This window comes from Microtus ochrogaster, chromosome 7 (assembly GCF_000317375.1).
Source record: "Microtus ochrogaster isolate Prairie Vole_2 chromosome 7, MicOch1.0, whole genome shotgun sequence".
NCBI lineage: Eukaryota > Metazoa > Chordata > Mammalia > Rodentia > Cricetidae > Microtus > Microtus ochrogaster.
The window spans coordinates 11,705,965-11,730,146 of NC_022014.1; the positions used below are offsets into that span (position 1 = coordinate 11,705,965).

The window sequence follows — 24,182 nt, forward strand, 5'->3', positions numbered from 1 at the left end:
GGGGGCTAATGGGGCTTTCTGGAAAATAGAGCCCAATTGGATCACAGCCTTAGATGTGAACCGAGGCACCGTCTTCCAGAAAAAATTATGTGCTTCAGGGAAGGCCGTGAACTCATAGTCTGTAGATCTGCAGTGGCCAGTTATGATGATGGCAGTTCTGGTTATTCCAAAATACTGTGGGGGACAATAGAGAGTCAGAGTTCTGTGGTAAGGGGAGTCAGTGAGCAGCATCTAAAAGGGCTGGGGTACAGAGTGAAAGTCAGTGCAGATTTCACAGAAGGCTAGGAGGGACTACCTCCAGAAAGAACCAGTGCTTAAGGTTTTCTCCGCTGCACCTGGAGGCTCAAGCCTACCGTCTCAGATACTCAGGAGGCTTAAGCCTGTCTTGCCTACATAGTGGGTTCAAGGTTGCCAGCATGGGCCCCTTAGCAAGCTTCTGTCCCACAGTAAATTGAAAGGAGGGTTAGGGATGTACCTCAGCAGTGGAACGTGTACCCAGCACACATGAGGCTTCAGGCTTAGTCCCCAGTGTCATGTGCACAGTTCCTTCTCTGGGTTGGGGAGCTGCTGGGTCAGATCTGACTAATGCCATTAAATCCACCCATGTTATTGCTTCAGTAAAATTCTACGGGAAAACATCAAAAAGGGAGGTATATTAAAAACCCTCTAAAGCCAGTTTTTGATGGTATCATAAGGGAGGAGTATGGAACATTGTGTATGTGTTCTGAGTCTTTGGTGGGGTGGTTCATAGATTCTCATTATATTTGGGCTGTGCAGTGTGACTTTGTTGTCAGTGTCTAGTGAAGGTGGTTATAGTGTGGAATAACTGTCCTGAATTATGTGCAAGCAAATCTGAGCCTACTATAACTTACCTACCTGACACACGTTACTCCTACAAGGATATGAAGCACATTTTAGATTGACTGGGGGAGGGGAAAAAACATGCAAACCAAGCTGTCAGGTGGTAAGTCCCAAATGTCAGTAGTGGGTGTTCACACTAGTGATGGCCCCATTGGAGCTCTTTTCCCCTCTGGTTTTTATCCTCCAAGTCTCTGTCTTCTGAAATGGCCGTCTATAACTTGAATAGTAGTGATGCTGATGCAAACACAGTGCCCCTACTTCCCAACTAAGTGCTCTTTGTCCACCTTCTGCTTTGGAAGAAATAAAGTCTAGTTCTGGCTGCTTTGACTCTGTCCTTTTGGCTGCACCCTGAAAACACAGGCAGCACAGGTGTTGCTTGCTGCAAGATCCCAGAAGTCACCAGCAGACTTGAGGAGGAGTGTGTGTCCTTGTTCTATGTCCCTGCCATGTGATGGCTGAAGCTGCAAAGTAAGGCCTACTTTCTCTACCATACCTGTCCTCTGGAGCACTTGGCTTGGTCTGGCTCCCTTAGTATTGTTCATCTGTGGGTCTGAGGGTCTCACCGTTTTGGCCAGTGCATACTCCTGTGCAGTGGCTTCCTATAAGGGCAGCACTGTTTTTCTTTGCTTAACTTACCCCCACAATTGTGGGGTGCCTTGCAGAGGCCATTGGGAGAAAGAGCCCCAGAAGTTCTCAAATGTTCTCAGTGGTCCTGTGTAGTATTCTTTCATCTGTCTTCCCATCAGGGGCCATACCTACACTAGCTTACCTGATTGACAAGCTTAACTAACGGCTGTGTGAGTGAATGTATCTCTACATGTGTCTTCTGCTTAAGCCGAAGGCCCCTTGACCTCTGGACTGAAAGGAACATTTCTTTCACAGGCACCGGAATCGGGGAAAACTGAGTGACCTGGTGGCTGAGCACCTGGACCACCTGCACTATCTCAATGACATCCTGATCATCAACTGTGAGTTCCTCAACGATGTGCTCACAGACCACCTGCTCAACAGGCTCTTCCTGCCCCTCTATGTGTACTCCCTGGAGAACCCGGACAAGGTGAGTCTGCAGCTGGCCATTGCCTCCTGCAGTGTCTTCTGAGAGGGAGGGACAGGGCTGCCTTCGGCTGGAGCAGCCTTTGCAGGGAGTCTACAACAAAGCTTCACATCCCAAGGAAAGACCTTTCAGAGCTCACTGGTTCTCCCTTCTTGATGAGAAAGTGGCCAAGAAATCTAAGATCCCTAGTATCCGAAGGAAACGAGGGACCCTTGAATAAATGCCCGTGCACCCTTCCCAGAGGTGCTGCCGTTCCCCCAGCTTTCTCTGGTGCTCACTGGAGTTTACCCTCAGACAGTTATCAGGCAGCACTAGAACCTTTGTGTGACATGCATAGAAAGTGCTGGAGCATGCTCAGGGAAAGGTCCCCTGAGTCCTCCACAGGGGCAAGGGATAGGGTAGAGGATGGTGACTTCCTAGGATACCATCTGCTCTCAAGGGTTCTGGTTCAGTGGGCTTAGGTTAGGACGGGGATTCTACCTGTGTAACCTGTCTCCTGGTGATGCCATGAGTGACTGGTTCCAGGATCCCTAAGGGAAAAGTTACTTCAGGGAGAGCAGCCTTGCTTGTCCCTTCAGAGATAAGATTGGAGTGAGAGGGAGCAGGGACACAGATGCAGCCAACAGAGGCCTCATAAGGAGCAGAGCCACCAGCTGTCTCCCTGCAGGGACACCTCATTAGCATGGCATCTTTTTGTACCTAGAACGTGGGCATTCTTCCAGTCAATAAGTAATACAGGAGAAGAGGTCATGAGTCTTGACCGCACTGCAGCAGCTCCAAGAGAGTACTACTGAGATCTGGATCCTAAGATCCGCCCTCCCCACCCCCACAGGACTGGTCTGACATGCCATCTTAAAGCTGAGGGCAAACAAGGAGCTGACTTTGTTGTATACTTGTTTTGTTTTTCTGAGGCCAGAGAGCCCCAAGTCCCTCTCACCTTGCCTGTGTTGTGAAGGGCTCTTCCTGAAATAGGCCTGGGCCCTGTCCTCTGGGGCCCTCAGTGCCCAGCTGGGGAGTGAGCATTCTGTGACTTTGGAAATGAGCTCCTGCACTGGCTCAGCTGCCCAACCAGGGTGTGGGGCAGGATTTTGGGGAAAGGCTAGCCTCCATGTGAACTGGATCACGCTGCACCTGTCTACCCAGAGTGGGCTTTTAACTAGCACAGTGTTTGAATGGAGGACTTGTGGTCTTCTGTGTCTGTGTCTGCCTTTTATGACTCGACTACCTCTTTTTCCTCTGTTCTTTACTAGGGAGGAGAGCGCCCAAAGATCAGCCTGCCAGTGTCCCTCTATCTTCTCTCCCAGGTATGTTTGTTCCATCTCCAGCATCTCCTACACAGACGGGGTCCTGTGGGATGTCCTGGGTGCTGATCTAGCTCTGTGGCCCCTTTCTTGAAATAAAATCCGAACACGGAAAAGGATGTTCTGTTTTCCATACACAGAGTAGGACTCAATCTCATGGTAGAAGATGGAAAGCAGAGGGAGATGATGCCTGGCACCATGCTGTTGGTTCTAGATGAGGCTTCCCAAACAACTGGAGATGTGGGCTTGTGTGGTTTTGTTCACAGTGCTTAGAAATAATGAGCCCCAGCTGCTGGACAATGCACACTCACAGCTGTGGCCCAGTGCACAGCCTTGCTAGCGCTGTCTGCAGAGGGGCTGTAGTAGTTCTGGTTCCAGATCACCTTCCAAAGGGATCTTAGAGCAGCCATCGCCTGAGATTTGAGCCAGTTTGCCTGCCTCCCTCCTTAAACAACTGTTTCTTCCTTCACATCTTGTAATTATGTAATATTTACAAGAAGGGGAAAAACTCCATAGTGACCCAGTTACATAACTTTAGAAATATTTTTATTGCTCGCAGTCCAGATTTGTGGACTACTTTACCCAGCTGTCAAGTAGCCAGATGTTTGCTTAGAGCTCTGTTCCCATGTCTGCCATGATACCAGGATTGATTCCCTTTAGTGAGATTTCCTTCTACTTGGAGCCCCTACTGTTTCAGGTTTGGGGTAATGCTAGCTACTGCTGGCCTGAGAAGAAATCCAGTTACCATCTTCCCACAGTGGGAAGATGGACTGGATTCTGGTGTAGCTGGCTACTGCTTGTTATGAAGGCTCTATTTGCTCAGAGCTCTGCCTGAGGTCTGCCGTGTCTCAGGCCCCTCTGTGCCACCAGCCTGAACACAGGACAGCTTCTCCTGGCAGACTTTTGTGCTGACTCATTGCAAGCCTGCTGGGAGTTCTGGGAGTCTGGCAGGATCCAAACTCTTTTGCTCAGCCACAGGAGCCCAACCAAGAAACTCATTCTTATGATTCACCAGCTGTTGGGGCATCACATAGGCAGGTTTTCCTCTGAGGAACATGGTCACCAACTCCTGTGGCTGCTCCTCCAGCTTCTTCTCTGAGAAGCATCTCTTGCTGTCTTAGAGAAGGACTGGTGACCCAAGCCACTCATCATTTCTTTCAGTGTCTCTCAAAACACAACTTTAATTCATTGTTCCTTTGACTTCATAGCCCTTAAATAGATCTCTTCTAAACTCAAAATCTTGGGCTAGCAAAATGGCTCAAGAGATAAAGTGCTTAAGGACAAGTCTGATGACCCTAGTTGAAACCTGGAATCTACATGGTAGAATAAGAGAATCCCCTCCCTCTATCTGTTTTCTGATCTCCACATACGTGCCACGGTGCTCACATGGTCACACACATGCACACAAAAATAAATAAATGTAAAACAAAAAAAGTCTTGAGCCTTAGTTGGATGTGGTGGCTCATGTCTTTAATTCCAGCACTCAAGATGTGGCAGATCTTTGAATTTGTAGCCAGCCTGGTCTACATAGTAAGTTCCAGGCCCATTAGTACTACATAGTGAGACCCTGTCTCAAAAAAAAAAAAAAGAAAAAAGAAACAAAAAGAAATGTTTAGCCCTTCTTCCTTCCTCCCCTACTATGTAATTTGGCTTAATTATAAAATAGTTTAAATGTGTGAAAACTTAAAAGCCCAGTTTAAACATTGTATCCTTAAAGCATCTACATCCCTTTAAAATTGATGCATGCTTACAAATATTGTCAGCATAACTTCCATGAAAACTCACATCAGTGTCAGTAATTTAGTACAACAAGTGATGCCATCCCCTAAAACTAAGCTGCCTCTCATAAGAACATGGTGCAGATAGCCTGGCCTGGGCCTTCTTCCACATCTCTCCTGTGGAGATCCCTCCTACCATGCTTCTGGTTCAGAGCTAAGAAAATGAGCACGACATGCAACTACCTACAAGGACCTGTCTGCCTGCAGGGATCCATCCACCCACAGATCCATCTATCTGCAGAGATCTGTATACAGGCAGATTTGCCCACAGAGATCCCTCCATAGGCAGGAATCCATCCACAGACAAGAATCCATCCACGGGCAGGGATCTGTCCATAGTCAGGAGATCTGTCTGCTAGGATCTATACACCTGCCAGGGATCCATGTATAGGGTGAATATACCACACACTATACTATATCTATTGGCATCTATTGCTTTATATTTTTAATTTATTATTAGCATGTATGCGCAGGAAGCACGGTTAGCACCTGTGCCATGGTGTGCAGGTGAAGGTCAGAGAGCAGTCAGTTCTCCCCTACTGTGGATTGTGAGCATTAAACTCAGTTTACCCGGCTTGCTGAACCATCTCATTGGCCCCCTTTTACATTTTAAAACAAGGTAGTGGGTGTGTCTAGACCAACTTGGCAGGTCAGTTTTGAACACTCTGATTCCTAATGTCACTCTTCTGAGCATGAGGCAGCAAGGCAGGTGACATCCAGAACTTTCTGCTTTACATCCTGTGGCCTCCACCTACAACATTGCTGTAACCCAGCATGCTAAAACCCACACCAGGGCTTGGGATAATTCCAGTGTTGGAATCTCAGCATTATGTCCCTTTACAAATACTTGACTGGTCTTATGCTGGAACTTGGCACTAGCATGCCACAGAAAGGAAGGAGTGTACTGGCCAGGCCACTGCTTTCCCACAGGGCTCCACTTGTGCAGTGATGATGTTGATATACTCCCAAGAAAGAACAGCTAGCCAAACAGGCAATGTGGGCGGAGGTAGGGGGGAGTCCTTCAGAGTTGAGCAGCTGCTTTCTCCTTAATGGGACCCATCCTCAGCTGGGTAATTTGAATCAGGAAGGACGAGAATGGAGGACTGAGCTCCTCAATGTATATCCCATCTTCCCCCTTCCACCAGGTCTTCCTCATTATCCATCACGCCCCACTGGTGAACTCTCTGGCTGAAGTTATCCTGAATGGCGATCTATCTGAGACATACACAAAGCCTGCGCAGGATGTTCCCAGAAGTTCTGTAAGTCATGTCTACATTTTGATAAGAAGAAGTACTTTGTTAATTTGTATTTCTCTGAAGTAAGAAAATATTTTATTATACATAAGTGATGATGTGTAAGGTGTTCTGAGACATAGGGAATCTAGTCAGAGTCTTCAGATGTACACCTAGGAAAATCTGGAGTCCAGCATCAGCAACGCATTTGATCAGTTGGGTGTTGCTAAATGGATAACTTGTGGTCCTTAGATGTTGTGTGTACAAGGCACTATTTCTGGGACGGAATGAGAGTTGAGAGAACTACCTATCTAAGACATATTTATCCTTAGAGGCTGGGTAGTGATCACCTGTGAGGGATGCAGGGCCAGTGTGAGAATGGTAGAACATACCAATTCAGCAATCTGGACAGTTTTCCTTGTACACAGCTGCTGTCCCATCCAGCCTGAAGTCATTCTCAAGTCATCTTGTTTCCAGAGAAGCAGAAGTTCTTGACTTTGGGGTAATTACTAAAATCGATGGACTAAGTATGTCTAGCCATGTTACGTTTTGCAGAGCTTAGCCTTGCACTTTGCACACTAAGGAAGGGAAACATCTGGGGCCAGGAATGACTTCCTGGACTCTTTCCTGCTTGTCCCAATGCTTTGATGTCATCCCTCCTACTTCTCTTTCTGAGTCCCATGCTACCTGAGACTGTCCCAACTTGTTCCTTCTTTCCCAATCCACTTGTGACCTTAGCATGTCCACTCCTGGAAAGGACCATACACCCCGCTCCTCAGAGGTCTTATCCTGTTCAGTTGCTTGTGGCTGCTATCATATCTGCAGTTGTGCAGGCGGTGGCATGAGTTCCTGCAAGCATCTGAGAGAATCAGGGAGCATCTTGTACCAGGACTATTTCATGAGGTCTTATCTCCATTACTGGTGCTCCAGCAGGAGGCCTACATGAGTATGTGGGGCACAGTAGAAATGGTACTGTCCACCTGCATGTATGAGTGCGATGTGATCTTGTAGATGGAATGGAAGGCTTTTGTGTGCACAGGTGTGTGCAGGTGTCTGTGGAGGCCAGAAGAGGACATTGGGTCCCATGGAGATGGAGTTATGGGTGGTTGTGAGCCACCTTCCATGGGTGCTAAGAACTGAACCCTGGACCTCTGCAAGAGCATCAGTCAGATGTTCTTAATAGCTGAGCCATCTTTCCAGACTTTTCTATAACTACTTAAGTAGGTTTTGCTGAATGGATGCAGTAATGCAGAACCAACGCAGAACAAGGAGCAGAGCCCCAGCCAGCTGTCCGGCCTTCTACTAGCTGGATAACCTTGAGCAAGTTGTTTCTTTCCACTTAGAAAGTGGGGAAAGTGAGCTGGGTTCCAGAGACTGTAAGTAAGAACAAAGAGAATAGATCCCAAGTGTTAGGCAAATGCCCAGCTAGATCACAGCCTGGTCCTCAGGCTTCTTGGTTTATTCTTGAAGTGACCAAAAGAAAGTCTTATGGGCTAGAGAGATGGCTCAGTGGTTAAGAACACTGCCTGCTGATCTAGAGGTTCTGAGTTCAATTCCCAGCAACCACATGGTGGCTTACAACCATCTGTAATGAGATCTGGTTTCCTCTTCTGGCCTGCAGGCATGCATGTATACTGTATATACAATAAATATTTTTTTTTTAAAAAAAAAGAAAGTCTTATGAGTTACCAGCATAGAGTTTTACTTATGAGTTCAGAGTTTTGGAGACTAGTGAAGTGGTTAGGCAATCTGGTCCCTGTTACATACATTTCTGCAGGAACCATCTCAGAGGCTGTCCCCAAGAGACATGTTTGTTATTTTGCCTTGTTCCCACCCAGTCTGCTGCTAATTGAACTTTGTTTGTATTAATAACAGTTTAAAATGTCTTAGGCCCTTTTGGAATAGTGTGTGTGATACTATTTCCAAACCCCAGAATAGCTGCCCAGGCTCTTCCCAGAATGTCTTCCCTCTGGGGTTGCAAGAGATAAACCCAGAGTTCTTGGGGTGCTGCTTTCACAGGTTATTTTACTTTATGGCAAGAACATTTAACATGAGTTTCACCCTCTTAGCCAATATGTGAGTGTGTATGTGTGAGCATGTACATGTGCATGCCGAGGTCAGAGGTTGATCTCATATGTCTTCCTCCATTGCTTTTCACAGGGTTTCTCTGATGCTTTGGAGTCTGTCCTGAAACTCACTCTATAGACTGGGCTGGCCTCAAACTCAAAGAGATCCACCTGCCTCTGCCTCCTGAGTACTGGGATTAAAGAGCTTTCCACTTTCTTATTTTCTTTGCGACAAGCCCCTCACTGAACCTAGAGTTCACTGATTCAGCTAGATTGGCGGGTAGTGGGCTCCCAGGAACTGTGTTTTGTTTGCCTCACGGTTCTAGGAGTACAGGTACACAACATGATGCCTGTTTCCAGTGTGGTGCTGGAGACTCAAATTTAAGTCCTGGTCTTTGCATGGCAAGCACTTTGCTGACTGAGCCATCTCCCAGCCCTTTATCAAGCTTTTAAATGCATAATGCATTATTGTTATCAACAGACCAATAAATACCTCATGTCAGATCTCTTGAACTCATTCATCTTGTAGGCCCTTGTAGTGTTCTCTCGTGCTTCAGAGCCACCTGCTAAACCGAAACTTTATTCCTTTTGAACCCTTCCCTCTTCCTTCTTCCTGCAGACAGCATCCCACCCTCGCTTCTATGAGTTTGATAATTTTAGGTTCCTCGTAAAGAAGTGGAACCATGTAGTGTTTCTTTTCTATACCTATTTCTTTCTACTACTTGTAGAATTATGTCCTCGAGGTTCATCAAGGTTTTACTATCTATTGCCAAATTTCCTTAGATTTTAAAAGCTGAATAATATGTCTATAAACCCATTTTCTTTTTTAATTTTACATTTTTTATTGGCATATATTGATTATACATAACAAATTTCACTGACATTTTCATACATGCATATAAAATATTTTATTATATTCAACCCCTATTTGACTCTCTTGCCCCATCTCACTCCTGATGGGCTGCATTCTTTTTCCAACTAGCTCCCTTTCTGCTTTCCGTTTTTATTTCCCCTAATACCAGTTTCAGTAGAGCTGCATACAGGAGCACAGGCCACTTACTGTGGCTATGCCACTGTTGAAGGTGTTTCTGCCTTTCCCAGAACATCATTGCAGATAAGTCCTCATAGGGGACTGGGACCTTTGGAGCTGGAGCCTCTCCTCTCAGCTACCACTGACTGCCTGTATGTCATCAGGGAGGAGTGGGGCTTTGTGAGTCCCCGTCCCCCGACTCCATGACAGAATGTTAGTGGTCAGGTCTTATGCAGTCATCACAGCAGTTATGAGCTCATGAGTGGAGTGGCCATGTCATGTGTGGGACATAGTTTTCCATAGCGTAGCACTCCATCCTCTAGCTCTTATTTTTCCTGCCTTCTCTGTAATGTTCCTTGAACTTTGAAAGGAATAATGTAAATGTCCCATTATGACTAATCATTCAGTAATTATTTATACCCATTTTCTTTGTTAATTCATCTGCAAGCATGCAGACTGCTAGAGGGCATTTTTTACTAGAGTAATTGTAGATTTGCATGCAGTTGTAAGAAATAATACAGAGAGATTGTCTCTGTTTTTACCCTTGGTATTGCCTTCAGAGCTACAGTACCTGGCCGCAAGCAGGACACTGCCAACAAGCCCTGGTTTGCAGCCTAAGTCAAAGCACAGAGCAGATGGTTACTGGACACCTCTCAGAGGATGTGAGGACATACTCAGGGAGTATGTCCTTTTTTTCATGGCCTCCTCTTGGGGTAGAGGTCCAGCCTCCACTGTGGGAGATACACCCGCTGGTTGTATGAGTGGCTGAAGGAGCTAGTACATGAGAGGCTGGCTTCTCTGTGGGTGTGAGATCAATGCCCTACCTTCTGATGCCTGCAGTTGGAAATCCTGGAACAGCTAGCAAGATGACCATCATTTGTGACTTTTTATCAAAGTCCTGTGCAAATGGCCCTCCTTCCCTGTGAATGAGAACAGTCTCCTCTTGTTTCCTGCCTGGCTAGGATGTGGTTGATCAAACCCATTTTAAGTTTCTTGGTCTTTTTTACCCTACTTTCTCCTTCCTGTAATTTGTAGATAAGTTACTGGTATTACTTCATTTTTACCAGCAGAACTCTCACAAACCCAAACCAAAATTGGACAAAAGCAGACTTATTCTGAAGGGCTATAATTTAGGGTTAAATTTAACACACATCAGCATAGGCATGTGAATGTCGAATTGACATTCCTGTGCATTACCATCATATGGCTCCTGCTGAGGACCAGATCTCTCTGGGATGCTAATGCAGAGCATGCAGCTCCTCTCAGAGGATGCATGCTGTCTTAGTTACTTTTATGTTGCTGTGAAAAGACAACATGACCAAGGCAACTTATAAAAGAAAGCGTTTAATTGACACAACTTCTCCAATAAGGCCATACCTCCCAATCCTTCCTAAATTGTTCTCCAATGTATGAGTCTTTGTGAGGGGCCATTCTCATTTAAACTACTGCTCATGTCCAAGAAGCTAGCCTCTTCGAATGTTTGCAGAGTGGATATGGGTTGAACTTGGAGATGTGCTTCATTACCTGTAGGTGCTTCCTGCCTCCCAAAGACAGAGTGTTGCTGCATAGTCTAGGCTGACCTTTAACTTACTGTGTAGCACAGCCTGCTTGGTCTTAGGTTGATCCTCTTTCTAATTTACCCTCATGAGTGCTAAAATTACATGTGTGTGCCTCCACGCCTGGAAGAGTACTTTTAAGAAAGAGATCTTTTCCCTTCTTTTTCAATGGCACAACTTCCTTAGTTTTTGCGTCCCTTCTACATGTACCCTATAACCTCACTGGCTTCCCACCCTTGTGAGCACAGAGACCTGTGCTGTCATACGGCTTACTAGATAGCTTCAAGGGTATTTGAATAAGTGAGGCAGTGATGGCAAGGTCGCAGAGTCACAAGAGTTCTCATGGCTTCCTTGGGAAGACTCAGATCAGGGAGTCACTTTTGAGTCCATCCTGTGAGGTTTGGAAGAGCCTCAGAGTGAGCCGTTTCTTGTGCTAATCATATGCTACATGCAGAGGTATCCAGGTGCTCTGGAGTAGAACAGCAGCAGTACCTTAAGTCCTAGGTGTCACAGTTTGAGTTTGTCTGCATCTCTAGGTCTCATTCTCATTGTCTGTACAAGTAGAGTAATAAGCATGGCCTTGTAGTGAGCATCCCTTGCTGTGTGTGGTGTTTGTTCTGAAGTCTAGCACCAGTTAGTGTGGGTATGGTGGGTGAGGCTGTCCGATAACCTCATCCCTTATTTGGGTCCTACCTCCATGGATAGGCTGGCACGTTGTTGTCCACACTGAAGCATACTTAGCAGGTACCTGGGGAAGCACTTCAGAAGCAGGCAAAGGCTTGAAAGGGAGAAGCATCAACAGTGACAACAGGGGGCTGGAGAGATGGCTCAGTGGTTAAGAGCATTGCCTGCTCTTCCAAAGGTCCTGAGTTCAATTCCCGGCAACCACATGGTGGCTCACAACCATCTGTAATGAGGTCTGGTGCCCTCTTCTGGCCTGCAGACATACACACAGACAGAATATTGTATATATAACAAATAAATAAATAAATATTTTAAAAAAAAAAAACAGTGACAACAGTAATAGAGGCCGCCAAGACTAAACACTGCCATTGGTGACAGTAAGCTCAGCTCTCAGTGTTCTCTCTGAGCTCTCCAACTTAACCACCAAGGTTTCACCTCTAGATGGCCCAAGTATTTTACCACTAATGTATGTGCCCAGACTGGCTAGCTGGGAGTTCAGAATATGGGCTAAGAGACAGAACAGGTTTCACCCTCAAGTTGTCATTGACTATCTCTGTGTCAGGTGAGCCAGTTGGGATGGTACCTGATTGATTCCCTGGAGTCATGAGTGCATGCACGTGCACCTATACGTTAGCTACACATCTCTTTGTCACTCCCACCATTCCTAGTAGCTGGGCTCTCTGCTCAGCAGAAGACTCCACCAGGATAAGGTGTGGAGGGCCCAGCATCTGAATCAGGAGCCTGGTTTCTCTGGATCAGGTGCTTGCTGGCTGAGAGTGTCACTGACCATCCTGGGGGGTCTTTGTGCCTTTCACAGGGCCACTCTGGAATTTGGGTGTCCCATTATGTGCCTTTTTAGGAGTTTGCCTTCCCAGCTGGGTTTGGAACTTCAAGGAACATAGGGGCTTTGGGAAGAGGTCTATGAATACCAAAAGGAACAAACAGACCTCTAGAGTCAAGACATTAACTCAATCACATACATTTCTCACAAGAGAATTGGACCTTAGAATGGCCTTTTTTGTGCAGTCACTGTGGAATTCCAGCTCCTGGACATCCTATAAGAAGAGGATCGATCTGAAGATAAAGTCAGAGTGCACCTTGTATCAAGGAAGACAGCATTGCCTTAGCTTTGGGGTCTCTCCCTGGCAGAAGGTGGGCTGGGTAATTGACAGGAGTCCTAGTGTATTGAGACTCTAGACAGGAAGCTCTTCCAAGGCTGATGGTGACTTGGAATGAAGATCAGAGCCCTGCTCCTGGTCCAACAAGGAATATCTGAGTGGCCAAAGTTGTGAGGTAAGGGATCCTAGCCAGCTTTTCTGTGTTTTCCTGTGATATGAAGCAATAGCCTGGTGGACAGCCACACAGCTGGTGAGGCTCTGCAGTTGGAGGTAGTGTACATTCCCTGCTGAATGGGGACTTTCTATGGTCTGCACTGAGCCACTGGCAACTTCTTCCATGTAATACCTCAAATAAGAGATCTGGGTGGGAACAGACCATCGAGATACTTATTGCCTCTGGTATGTATGTGCTGGGTCTTTGCTGGGTTTTATTACCAGAGTGGCCTCTCTGGGTGCTTATAGTTTTTAACAAAACTTTGAGTTACTCTAATGTAGGTCAATGTATTTATCCATCTCTTCAGAAGATAACTGTAGGTATCTCCCCCATGTCAGGTGTCAGTCTGGACACTGGAGATACACCAGTGAGTAAATCCAGGACCCTGTCTCATAGGAAGAGAAACAGTGCTATCTATAGCAACCATCACAACAAGCAGATACGGATGGGCTCCAGGAAAGCAGCAGCCATGAGGAGATGGGACAAGTCACAGTAGCGTGTTCACAGCAGGCCCTTCAGTGGTAGGAAGGTGACCTGTGAGCTTGGACTCACAGGAGAGAGGGAACCATGATGATACCTAAAGGAAGAACACTTTGGTCAAAAGTGGGGTATAAAGGCCCCAAGATATGATATATCTGGAGTTGGAGGAACAGTGACTGGTATAGCAAGGTATATGTAGTAGAGATGAGGTTGGTGAGGGCATGTGGAGCGTTTGGGCCACTGGAGTACTCAGATGCTGATGCAGAGGTACGTGGGGGGGCCTTTTCCTCTCTTGGTATGTTCCCAGTGGTTGCCATGGTTCCTGCAATGAAGTGTACTGAGTTAACAGTTCCCAGGGAGGAGTTAGACACCTCACCTGTAATAAGCCACAGACATCTTACTGGTCAGTACCAGAGTCCTTGAGCAGAGAAACACCCCTAGCTGACTATGGTCTCCCTTTGGGGGGACTGTGAGACAACAACTGGGTGAGTGAGTCCCTGCCTTTCTGGTGATGGTAGTGGCAGAGGGGCATCAGTTCTTCTTCATGCCCGAGGGGAGTGCAGCTCTCCTGTAGGTGGATTGAACCAGTTCCTAGAGCATTCTGATGCTGTGTGATCAGCAGATCCTAACTGGCTTGAGATTGTTGCTACTGACCTCTGATGGGCTTTCAACACCTCATCCTGGAATGCCTTTCTTGTAGCCTGCAAACAAATTTTGAAGACTTATTGGCGAAAAGATGTTCTTTATGGTCTAGAGATTATCTACAGCTTGATTTCAGCGTTAGATGAGAGAATTTATTAAATATATACCAAACAATTGAGAGAATCCATAGCAAGTAGTAGAGAAGCATTAGATATATGGCTAAACATTATCCAATTAGGGACTTAACAGCATCCAGCAGAGACCACTTGGATGTAGCCTAATTGTGACAGCAAACAAAAGCAACATCAAATTGAGGACTTGAATATCCAGCAGAAAAGGTCTGGGGAGGCCTCGTTGAGGTAGCCAGCAGGAGCCTCCCATTGAGAGTTCTGGGTGGAGCAGAGCATCCCCTTGGGTGAGGCTTCCAAGTAAAAGAAAAATAGCAGATAGTTACTAACATCATCAAATTGGTTGCATACAGTCATCCAGCAGAAGTGACTCTGCTGGATCAAGAAGCTTGCTGAAACAGCCTAGAGTTCCCAGTTGAAATTTCTGGGCAGAGGGGAACATTCTCTTCATGAAGGAGCCCTAGCTTCCCATTCTGTTGTCCTCTTTTTTAAATTGTTGCTGCCTTTTAATCCATGGCCATCTGAATCAGCAACTCCAGCTCCACAGCTATCAGGAGCAGTTAGGTCGCAAGAGCTGCTGCCTGAGGGAATTCCCTCAGGCACAACTCTTTCAAAGCTACGGAGGAAACTTAACTAAATCTCTGTCCTTCTAAAGAACTCAAGATTCAAAGGTTGAGGTGGAATTCTGCTCCCCAGAGAGGCTAAATAGCAAGTAACTCATAGCTCTCCAGAAGCCGAATGCTGCTCCCCTCCTTAAAAACCCTTTCTCCACCTGGCTCCTCCCTACCACTTCCTGACAGCTCGTTGCTGACTCAGCCTCCTGACCAAAGGTGAATTCTGTTTAATCAAACACATCTTTGCATCAATAAACAAACATTTTAGAGCATAAACAAAAGTAATACACTTTAAAATAATATTCTACAACACCATTCCTTTTGTAGGCATTTTTATATCGTGGAATAAACTGTGGTTGGGAAGAGTTGGCCTTTTAGCTATTCTCAAGGGCACAGTATCTTTATTCTCAGGCTATTTTATTGTTCCTCCCTGTCACTGATAGACAACGGGCCAGCTCATCCCAGACAAAGGGCCTTGGAGAACACTTGAAATAAGCATACTGGAGTCTGGAACAGGACTCCCGGAGCTGGCTTTCAGCAAACTTAAAGAGCATATAGTAACTTACTAACAATGCACAAGGCAGAAGTCACATTAAAGAGCTGCATTTGCTGGGACTCATTGTTGTAAGCAGACACGGGCTTGCTTTTCGTCCCGCCCAGCTCCCAGCCAGCTTATGCCCAAAATAATCACACTGAGATCTTTATTAATTAAATTGCTGCCTGGCCCATTGTCTCCAGCCCCTGATTGGCTAACTCTTACATGTTCATTTAACCAATCTCCATTAATGTGTATCACCACTTGACTGTGGCTTACCGGCATGAGTCTAACTACCGTCCATCTCGGAGAGAAGAGCCATGGCGTCTGCCTCACTGCCTTCTTCCTCCCAGCATTCTGTTCTGTCTACTCCACCCACATAAGGGCTGGCCTATCAAAAGGCCAAGGCAGCTTCTTTATTTAACCAATGAAAGTAACACATAGACAATGTTGTGATGATCATGTCCAGTTGGATGAGATGCAGGAACACAGTGTCCTGCTGAGATGACAGGAGTAACAGGCAGCACTGTCCAGGGGTTTGTGATACTTTCTTTTCTTTTTTGAGTATAATAAAGGGTTTTTTATTTAGAGGTAGAGTCACATATCACAATCCTCCACTCGAATAGGGGAACAGCAACCAAATCCCACAGCCAGAAGAGAGAGGCCGGATGCGTGCATCAGCATTTATAGTATAAGAGGCCACTCCCAAGTGGGCAGATAACTTAAAGGCCACTGGGGTTAGGAATTCCTATAGCATCTCCCCTTTTTGTTTAAATAAGAAAGTTCTAAGCCTAATACAAAATTATAAACAATAAGAACAAATATCAGGTATAAAATAGAATTACAACTAGCATAAACAATATCAAGCAAGAAACATGATAAATGTTTCAATAATTATCCTATCTAAAGGAGTTTAAGTCTTGTATTATAAATAACATGGCCAAATCATAAGAGGAAAGTAACTACAACTATCTTACTTGAGTAAGCAGGAAGTACAACCAAGCAACTTCCAAAATGTGTAACAGCCAACTTTGGCTAAGACCTAGAGTAACTGATAGACCAGTTTTAGGGGCAGGAAAATTTTCAAAATCATCTTACCCTGTCTTGGCAATTTTTGACAGTCCTTTTTTTCTTGTATCCTGCTTGTCCTGTTCGGACATCATGCATTTTGTCAGTGGTTGATGTATGAGCAGTTCCTTGCCCAAAGGCCAGTTTTGCCAAGAAGAAAACAAGCTCCAAGTTTTTGCCATGGAATATCTTGTTTTCTCCATCTATGGTGAATGAAAGCTTTGCTGGGTATAGTAGATTGGGCTTGCATCTGTGGTCTTAGTGTCTGCAGGACATCTATCCAGGACCTTCTGGCTTTCGTGGTTTCTACTGAGAAGTTGGGTATAATTTTGATAGGTTTACCTTTATATGTTACTTGACCTTTTTCCTTTGCAGCTCTTAATATTCTTTCTTTCTATGTTTTTTTGTTTTGATTATTAAATGGTGAGGGTGTTTTTTTTTTATCCAGTCTATTTGGTGTTTTGTAAGCTTCTTGTACCTTCATAGAGATATCCTTCTTTAGGTTGGGAAAGTTTTCTTCTATGATTTTGTTGAATATATTTTCTGTGCCTTTGAGCTGGAGTTCTTCTCCCTCTTCTACCTCTATTATTCTTAGGTTTGGTATCTTCATGGTATCACAGATTTCCTGGATGTTTTGTGTTAAGACTTTGTTGAATTTAATGTTTTCTTTGACCAATCAATCTGTTTCCTCTATAGTATCTTCAGCACCTGAGATTCTTTCTTCTATCTCTTGTATTCTGTTGGTTATACTTGTCTCTGTAGTTCCTCTTTGTTTACCCAGATTTTCCATATCCAGAATTCCCTCAGTTTGTATTTCCTTTATTCCCTCTGTTTCAGTCTTCAAGTCTTAAACTGTTTCCTTCACCTGTTTGATTGTTTTTTCTTTGTTTTCTTGGGTTTCTTTGAGGGGTTTATTAATTTCTTCCAATTTTTTGTTTGTTTTCTCCATTTCTTTAAGGGAGTTTTTCATTTTCTCTATAAAATTTTCCATCATTTTTGTAAAGTTACATTTAAAGTCATTTTCTTCTACTTCTTCTGGGTTAGCATGATCAAGTCTTCCTGTTGTGTGACCGCTGGGTTCTGGTGTAACCATGTTGCTTTTTAGGTTGTTGGAGGAATTCTTGCATTGGCACCAACTATCTCTTTCTTCAAATGAGACTGACAGTGTCTTTGTGTCTTGGTCCAATCCTTGCTGTGGCTGTCTGAGTGTTTGGGAGTTTTTCTTGGTCTGCTCTGTACTGTCAATGTCTGTCTCAGAAAGCCTCTGAGGTCTCTGTATGCCTGCTCTATTGGTCTTCTCTCCTGATATGCTTTCTTGGTGCTCTCTCTTAATCTCCTAAGTGTTGTGGCAAGCTCTTAGTCCCTCTTAAGTCCTGTCAGTCTTGGAGCAAGCTGTATTTCAGAGTTCCACCGAGGTTGTAGGAGGATAGGCAGGTTTGGGGGCAGGGTGTGGCTAGTAGTTTGGATGGCAGCTGGATAGGTTTGAGTTTGGGGGATCCTAGCTGCAGGAAACTCTCAGCTGGCTGGCTAGAAAAGCCAAGGGTGTTGGCAGAGGGACCCAGGGTTTTGTCCCACTGGGGAGGTCCTAGAGAGTGGGGCATCCCACCGGGTGGCTGTTCACTCCTTGTAATACTTTCTTAGAGTACATGTTAAAAACACTCTTCCTAAATAAATGTCAGATAACCACTTCACATGCCATTCTTTAATGAGCGGGTATGAGATATTAGATTGATTAAAGAGGCTAGTTTGAAATTCATTACTCTCATGGGCATTTATTTGCTCTTATTTGAATGCAAGACACAGTTCCAGGAGGACACTAGAGCTAGGCTGAGAATGGGAGGGAGAAGATGGCATGGGGTGGAGAGAGCAAGAGATGAGGCTAGTCCCCTGTGGTGCTGATCACGGGTCCTAGGCTACTTCCCAGGAAGCTCATTATCTTTTGCCTTATTATCTGAGAGCCTGGGTGCTAAGCATGGACCCTGGAGTCCCTGAGCTGTGCAAGTTTGTCCTGCTTCCAGGTGAGTGGTGCTTTATCAGGTTACGTCCCTGTACTGTCAGTGCTGCTGGTAATGGATATAGCCTCCATTAAATTTGGCAGCATTTTCAGATCACCTCCCTGATGTATGTAGTGGCATTTCATTTGTATTTTCATAAATAAAGCTTGCCTGAAGATCAGAAAAGTAAAACAGCCACACTGACCAGCTTTACAGACCAGGCATCAATCCCAGTAGCCACACTAGCTTGCCATAGAAACCAGGCAGTAGTGGTGCATGCCCTTAATCCCAGAACTAGAGAGGATTATAAAACGGGAGGAGGCAGCTCTCAGTCTCAAACTCGTTCTGAGATTTCCTGGAGGCAGGAACACCATTTTGGACTGAGGTCAAGGTAATAACCCATGGCTGGCTGTTTTGCTTTTCTGACCTTCAAGTTGAGCCCCAGTTTCTGTCTCTGGGTTTTTATTAGTCATGCTATGTTTGACTCCCAACATGGTGCACCATTTTTCAATGGAGCCTGTGCTCCGTTTCCCAGCTGCCCAGACCCAAATAATCACACAAAAACTATGGCTCAGGCATATTCCTAGCTAGCTTTTATATCTTAAATTAACACATTTCCATTAATCTTTTTATTACCACAAGACTGTGGCTTATTGGTTATGTTCCAACATCTTTGTCCTTTGGCAGATACATAGTGTCTTCTTGTCTCTGCCTACTCTCTCTCTGTATCTTTGTTTGGACTTACTGCCTAGCTTTACTCTGCTAAGCCATTGACCTAAACGGCTTTATTCATCAACCAATAAAAGCAACACATGTACAGAAGGGCATCCCACATCAGATGTGACTGCAATCACATATTCTGGATGTATGATGCAGTTTGGGCTCAGGAGCCTGATGTCATTCAACCTCTTGGCATGGAACATATGTGCGCTGTTTGATGTCTTCTTTCTCATCACCTTCTTCTGGAATGAGAATAGTCTTGCCACAGCCAATAAAGTTAGATTACAGTTGGTGAAAACCTAGACAACTGTGGCCTCTGTGAGTTTTTGTCTCTGTATATATTAGATTCAAATGCAAATTGAGAACTAGGGTATTGCTAACTTGGTGATCAAGCACTTACCTGGCATGTATGAGGCCTCGAGTTTCATCCCCAGTTCTACCAAAAATAAAAACATCAGCAACAACACCAAGAAACCCAGAACAAATTAAACTCACAAACTTTTGTTCTACATAGTACTTGCTATTTGCTTTTCCTGGTAGCCAGATGTGCAAATCTGTTTATTGGCTTGTAGACCTGGTCTCTCCAAGTAGCCTAGGCTGACCTTGAACTTACAGTCTTCCTGCCTCAGCCTCCCAAGTGCTGGGATTATAGGTATGTACCACCACACCCATATCATGGTTCAGTGTCCTTCAGTGCTTCTGGAGCTGGCCTATTGGGTAGCATAGCAAATGCTGTGGGAAGGAGTGGAGGTCTGCTGGACACTGGTGCCAGGTTTTCTGGATTTGAACTTCCCATTCAAAAGGCCAAAGAAAGGCAAGTGTGCAAAGTACTCAGAACAGTGTGGAACTTTCCCACATATTCACTGCATTAGAGGAGAGGCACTTTCTGCAAAGGGTGACAGAAGGTATGGCTGCCTCTTGTACTTCTCAGCAGCTCTCAAGGGAGAAACTGACATCATGGCCCTTGATGGATGAGAAAACGGAAACCCACAGAGGACATAGTTGTAAACAGTAGCCAGGACTTGGTACTCACCAGGGAGGTAGACCTGAATACGTGGTTCACTTTGAGTTCTAGGACCTGTCAGTCTCAGCCCAAAGTGGGGGTTGTGCAGGTCAGTCAGCAGCTCAGGAAGTACATTACCCATTGGACCATCTCACTAGCCTGGACCTCAATCTTTAGCATCTACATCAGTGATTCTCAACTTGTGGGTCATGGCCCATGGGGGGGGTCAAACAACCCTTTCATAGGGGTCACACATCAGAAATCCTGCATATCAGATACTTACATTATGGTTTATAATAGTAGAAAATTACAGTTATGAAATACCAGCAAGAATAATTTTATGGTTGGGGGTCACCACAACATGAGGAACTGTTTTAAAGGGTCACCGCCTTAGGAAAGTTGAGAACCACTGATCTCCATGGATCCCACCCCAGCAATGAGTTGTATAACCCTCCCTCACCCATGGACCTTTACGTGTCTCTAGCTATTGCCGGTTGTATAACCCTCCCTCATCCATGGACCTTTAGGTGTCTCTAGCTATTGCCGGTTGGCTGCATTTTTAAAGCTTAAAATTTCCCCACTCCCTGCCCTCACTTCAATGCTACCCAGAAAAGTGATTCACTTGGAAAGTTCTTGAATTTGTTATTATTATTATTTTTTAAAGACAAGGGCCAGTCGACTTGGAACTCACTGTATAGATCAAGCTAACCTCTAACTAACTCATAGAGAGATCTGTCAGCCTTTGCCTTCTGAATGTTGAGATCAAAGACAATGGACCATTACACCCATCTGAATTCATCCAATTAAAAAAACATTTTTTATTCTATGAGAATTTCATACAGTGATTTTGATCATAATGAGCTCCACTCCTTCCCTTGCATTAATTCTTGCAGGTGATTTTTCTCTTTGTTTTTTTTTTTTTTCTTTTGAGACTGGGAAGGGAAGGGTTACTGTTGTGCTGCATGTGTGCTGTTTGTTCCTCTCTCTGAAGGAACTTCTCTCTGTCTGCCTTCCTTCTTCTCCTTCTTTGTGATACCCACATCCCCACCAGGACCCAGCCAAGAGTACTCATCCATTCTGGGCAAGGGTTCTACCACTGAACTGAAGGCTCAGATCTGAAGGAGCTTTCTATCCATGATTTCATTTGATTCTAGAAGGCTAGAATTTCTTCGCATGTGTTTTAGGCAAAGAGATGAGGTAGTGGTTCTGGCCTTCAAACCATTCTGGCAGCCCTAAGCCCCTTATGTTCCTTTCTTCTATTCTGCCAGTTGTTCTGAACATTAGAGCCCTTTAGCATTTAGGGAAGATTTGCCATAGCCATTCATGTGGATCTCTGTCCTTAACTCATAGTATATAGGTGTTTGTGTGTGTTTGGCCTCAGTTTCTGTTTCTGGTAGCCCTGTTTTTGTGTGGCATGCTCTAAAACTCACTACAAGCAGATGGTGATGGACAGAAGCAAGCCACTTCATCTTGGAATCATCTCCAGGAGAGTGCAGCCCAGGGCTGCACTTACCACACCGCATCTTGCTTGAGCTCTGATGGATGCAGTCTGTCAAGCGGTGCAAGTGGTACATGCTCAGATGCCCATTCTCCAACTCTGTAATGTATTGTCTGCGTTTTCTGGATAGTAGAATCACATTTCAATTTATCTGTCATTTTTGTGGTTGAATAATCCAAAATGGGCAAATAAAAATGAATGTTTGTATTTGGATGCTAATTTAGCTCTCAAATGGGTTTTATTTTGGACATTATTGAAATTAATCTGTTTTCCTTGAGCACATTCCACTTATTGGCAAGGTATATTGTCCCTCTCCCTCCAGAATATACTTGGTGGCGCTTGGGACAAATTCATAAGATAGATAATCCATGCCAAAATAATGGAAAAGTTTATTCTAAACCTTCTTTTAAGTGACAAATTGATGTCTGAACATTCAGAGTCTGGAAAAATAACACTTCAATCAAAGTCCTGACCCAGACAAATCCATTTCTTTTGTCTTTGCTCCTTTTTTAGACAAGTGTATTTGCATGGATAAACTCCTTTTTTTTTTTCCCTCCTGGGATAGAATCTTGTTCTACTCAGGCTGGCCTTAATAAGGCTCCTGAGTCCAAATGATTTTCATGCCTCAGTCTCCCTAGGTATGTACCCCATGTGCTCAGTACCATGCACATGCCCCATCCACCCCATCTCCTTTCTGAGAAAGGGTCTCTGTGCAGACCAGGCTGGCCTTGAACTTGAATTGTAGCTGAGAATAGCTCTGGTCCTCCTGCCTCCATCTCTCAAGTGCTGGCATCACTACACATGCCACCATCTTCAGTTTATAATACACATTTTAAAGAACTCTAAATGTTAAACTGCGGAGGCTTCTGGGTAAGGTACTGCTATTTGAAGAAGCGCTTGGACTTTGGAGCTGATGGATTCTCTACAGTTCCAGAACTTGAGTAACTGAACAAATCCAACCCTTCCGAGCCTTGATTTTCCTCACCTGTAAAATAAACCCATACTTTCTGTATATCATGGTTGTAAAGACAGAGATATGGGAGTATAGGATGCCCTGACGGCAGGGGCCTTTTTTGTTTCTCTGAGACCTCTGCCTTTCTCTGCCTAGAGAAAACATTTTCCTATGGAGCTGGTCTGACTTTGACTCATTGACACTTAGCAAGTTCTCTTACATGGAGAGCTGGCACATGACCAGCTTGCTTTTGTAATAGCAAGGCATGCTGCTGTTCTAGTTCCTTAGCCATGTAGCATTTTACTCTATAAATACAAGTCAATAAAGTGGCCACAGTGATACAAGCCTGTAATCCTATTGCTTGGGAGGTAGAGGCAGAAAGATCCAGGGTTCAAGGTCATCATCTACTGCATAGCATGTCTGGACCACTTGAAACCTGTTTCAACCCTCCCCCTCAAAAAATGCTAATTATAATAATATTTTGTTGTCACTGTGTTAGCAGCTATGCAGGTAGTGTGTAGATTTGAGGCTCTACTTCCTCCTGGCTTGGTGACCTTGGGAAGATCATTCAGTATTCTGAAGCTGCTTCCTCATGTATAAAATGGGAACAACAGTACTGCCTCGTGGGTTGCTGGAGACTTTGAGTGAGGTGATAACAGTTTGACCTCTCAGAAAGATGGCGTACAGAGCACACCAGAATATTTGTTAGGTAGACAATTGATGCTTGGGGTGCAAAGAGCTGGCCTGGTAAAAGGCAACATTTCTTATGCACACGTGTACATGCACATTCTGAAATACACTGAGGCATCACACATACCAGGCAAGCACTCTACCACTGAGCTACATTCCAGGCCTTCCTTTTTTCTTGAAATAGGGTCTCACTGAGTTGCCCAGCTGTTGTAGGAGCTGCGAGTTGGCATTCCTACCACCCGGCTCCCAGCTGCTTGGCTAACTTATGCCCCAAAATAACAACACACAAACTGTATTCTTTTAAATGCTGCTTGGCTCATTATATCTAGCCTCTTCTCTGCTAACTCTCACACCTGGACTAGCCCATTTCTAATAATGTACATAGCACCCCAAGGTGCGCTTACCGGGAAGATTCTAGCCTACGTCCATCCTGGGTCAGAGCTAAGATTCTAGCCTACGTCCATCCTGGGTCAGAGCTTCATTGATCGCGTCTGCCTGGGAGAGGGGAGCATGGCCTCTGAGCTCACTTCTTCTTCTTCCCAGCATTCTGTTTTGTTTACTCCTCCCAACTATGTTTTAACCCATGAGGGCCAAGCAGTTTCTTTATTATAATTAACCAATGACCTTCCTCCATCATTTCCCCTTTTTCTGTTTAAACAAAAAAAAAAATGAAGGCTTTAACTTAACATAGCAAAATTACATATAACAAAATACTTATCAAGTAAAAATTATAATAATCTTTATCGTAACTAAGGAAAACTATAACTAATTATTCTTCAACTCCATCAAAGACTCCAGAAAGATACAATATTACCTAAGCAAACAAGAAATAAGCAACTTCCAAACTCTAGAAATGACCGAGACATCTTGCTGCCTGGACAGTCACCCAAAGTTTCTCTGTACCATTGGGGCATCCATCTTCGGCCTACAGGCCCATAGTTTCCAGCAGACATTTCCATGAAGC

The 24,182-nt window shown here is 44.8% G+C and overlaps 1 protein-coding gene across 7 annotated transcripts in view; it reads left to right on the forward strand.

Annotated features, from left to right (window-relative positions):
- The window catches only part of Clec16a (C-type lectin domain containing 16A), a 234,270-nt gene that overhangs the window by 34,915 nt on the left and 175,173 nt on the right, over window positions 1-24,182 (forward strand). For all 7 annotated transcript variants that reach the window (XR_003377160.1, XM_005349306.3, XM_013347335.2 and 4 more), the window contains 3 exons: window positions 1,744-1,918; window positions 3,166-3,219; window positions 6,140-6,253. Coding sequence is in view for 6 of the 7 variants with exons in the window: in XM_005349306.3 (XP_005349363.1) it covers window positions 1,744-1,918; window positions 3,166-3,219; window positions 6,140-6,253 (343 nt within the window). In the remaining variant the exon portion in view is untranslated. The remainder of the gene's footprint in view (window positions 1-1,743; window positions 1,919-3,165; window positions 3,220-6,139; window positions 6,254-24,182) is intronic.